Raw genomic sequence first — 1,757 nt, 5'->3', positions numbered from 1 at the left:
AATGGATTCCTCGTTGATAGCGGTAGGGGCTGTCCCTAAGAATCGTATTTATCATGACAGCCCTTACGTTTCCTTTCATGGGTAGGACGAGTCGTTTGCAGAGAACAAAATTCTGCAATACTTTTTAAAAATCTTTAACGTAACTAGTTAGTTATTCCATCACATTGGTCGGGCTAGCCAGCCGGGACTTGCCGACCCGGATCGGACAATCATTTCTTCCGGAAGCGATTTTTCCAAAAAAAAAAAAAAAAAAAAAAAAATAGAGCATGCGAAGTAACATACCTTGGCAGGATATCATTATTTTTACCACTCTCTACTGACTTTCAAAGGAGCAAGCTATCCATTTGCGAGGAGGACATTATTAGGGCTTCAAGATGATGATTATCTAGAATATCTTGGAAAACAATCACTTGTTCGAAAGCCAACACAACAGTGGGAGGAATATCAGCTTCGGTGCCGTCATGGCGATGCCTTGCACCACGACTGATATTTTCCAGTTACTCTCCTCGGCCCCAGAGGTTTTCTTAAAACCAACAACTTTCTTACATACAGAATGGATAGAAGTGGCAAAGCGCTATCTCGACCCGCTTGCATCAGACATCACTGAAGCTCAGAAAAGACGCCTTCAGCACACGCATACCCGAAAAGGTGTTGTCAGATCTCACCCATTTCGTTCCCAAACACTACACCTGCAGGAAATTCATGCCAATGGTTTTACAGTGTGCCAGATCTGGGAACAGGCAAACAGAGTGCTTAATGTCTCTGCGCAAGAGACCGCTCACGAGCTTGATTTACGAAAAAAATCAGAGGCCAACACCCTCCGTTCCAAATCCAACTCTCATAAAAAGGCCCATGAGACCCAAAATGGGGAGCATGATCTCGGGCTTACATCCGAAACGGATGAACTCTCCAACGGCTCTGTTAGTAGCGATCTAGGTAATATGCTGAACGGTGAAATTACGGATGAGGACCGCAGTGGAAAGGAAGACTGGCCAATAACGGAGGATACTGAGGATGATGAGCATGATAGTCATCATTCTATGTCAATTGATGACGACAAACGGGGTCTAGGACGAGAGAAAAGCAAAAAATCCATCGGCACGAGCAATATCCAATTTGTTCCTGACCCGCACAAGCTCAATGACGGATTCTTTTCGATCGACAAATTCAATGCTGATACAACTGTATTTGAACGGAGGGATGCAAAGGGGATGCGCAGCGACGATGACAATGACGAAGAAGCCATTGATTGGGGAGCTGATCCGCTTATTCTTGGTGTGATTAGTGGGGATGGTGAAGAAGATAATGCAGACCAGAACAGTGCTAAAGAAGACGACAGTTCAGATTCTGCGTTTATGGATGAGAATGGTGATGCGGATGGGGATGAGATGGGTTTGGTGGGTGGCAATGCGAATGACATAAAATACGCCGATTTTTTTGATCCCCCTCATTCCCATGCTCGAAAGGGACGACAGGCCTGCCCCGTGTCAAAATCAAAATCTCCCACTCCCGATGAAGATATCGAAGCTAGTATTTCGTCGTGCTATTTACGATGTACAGCGTGATCTTTTCGATGATGATCCGCCCGACAACGACGAAGAAATGGGCGCCCTCTCGCAACCAAATAGAGCACCTCAGTCATTCCCATGGAGAAAAAGGCAAAGCCCAGTATTCACGAACGAAATACCACCGATCTGGAAGCCGCCGAAATGTCCTCTAAAAGAAAAATGGGATTGTTGTTCTGGGGAAACCAAAGG

At 45.5% G+C, this 1,757-nt stretch overlaps 1 protein-coding gene across 1 annotated transcript; it reads left to right on the top strand.

The window, feature by feature from the left end:
* Positions 1-461: 461 nt before the first annotated feature.
* On the top strand, positions 462-1,565 carry HCAG_09093 (predicted protein; the record flags this gene model as incomplete). The annotated part of the gene is made up of 1 exon (XM_001535930.1): positions 462-1,565. One exon carries the CDS (start codon positions 462-464, stop codon positions 1,563-1,565), a length of 1,104 nt encoding a protein of 367 aa, XP_001535980.1.
* Positions 1,566-1,757: the final 192 nt, after the last annotated feature.

Source organism: Histoplasma capsulatum, genomic scaffold, assembly GCF_000149585.1.
Source record: "Histoplasma capsulatum NAm1 scaffold_18 genomic scaffold, whole genome shotgun sequence".
Taxonomy (NCBI): domain Eukaryota; kingdom Fungi; phylum Ascomycota; class Eurotiomycetes; order Onygenales; family Ajellomycetaceae; genus Histoplasma; species Histoplasma mississippiense.
Note: the sequence above shows the minus strand (reverse complement) of the source record. Positions and strands in the feature narration are given on the sequence as shown.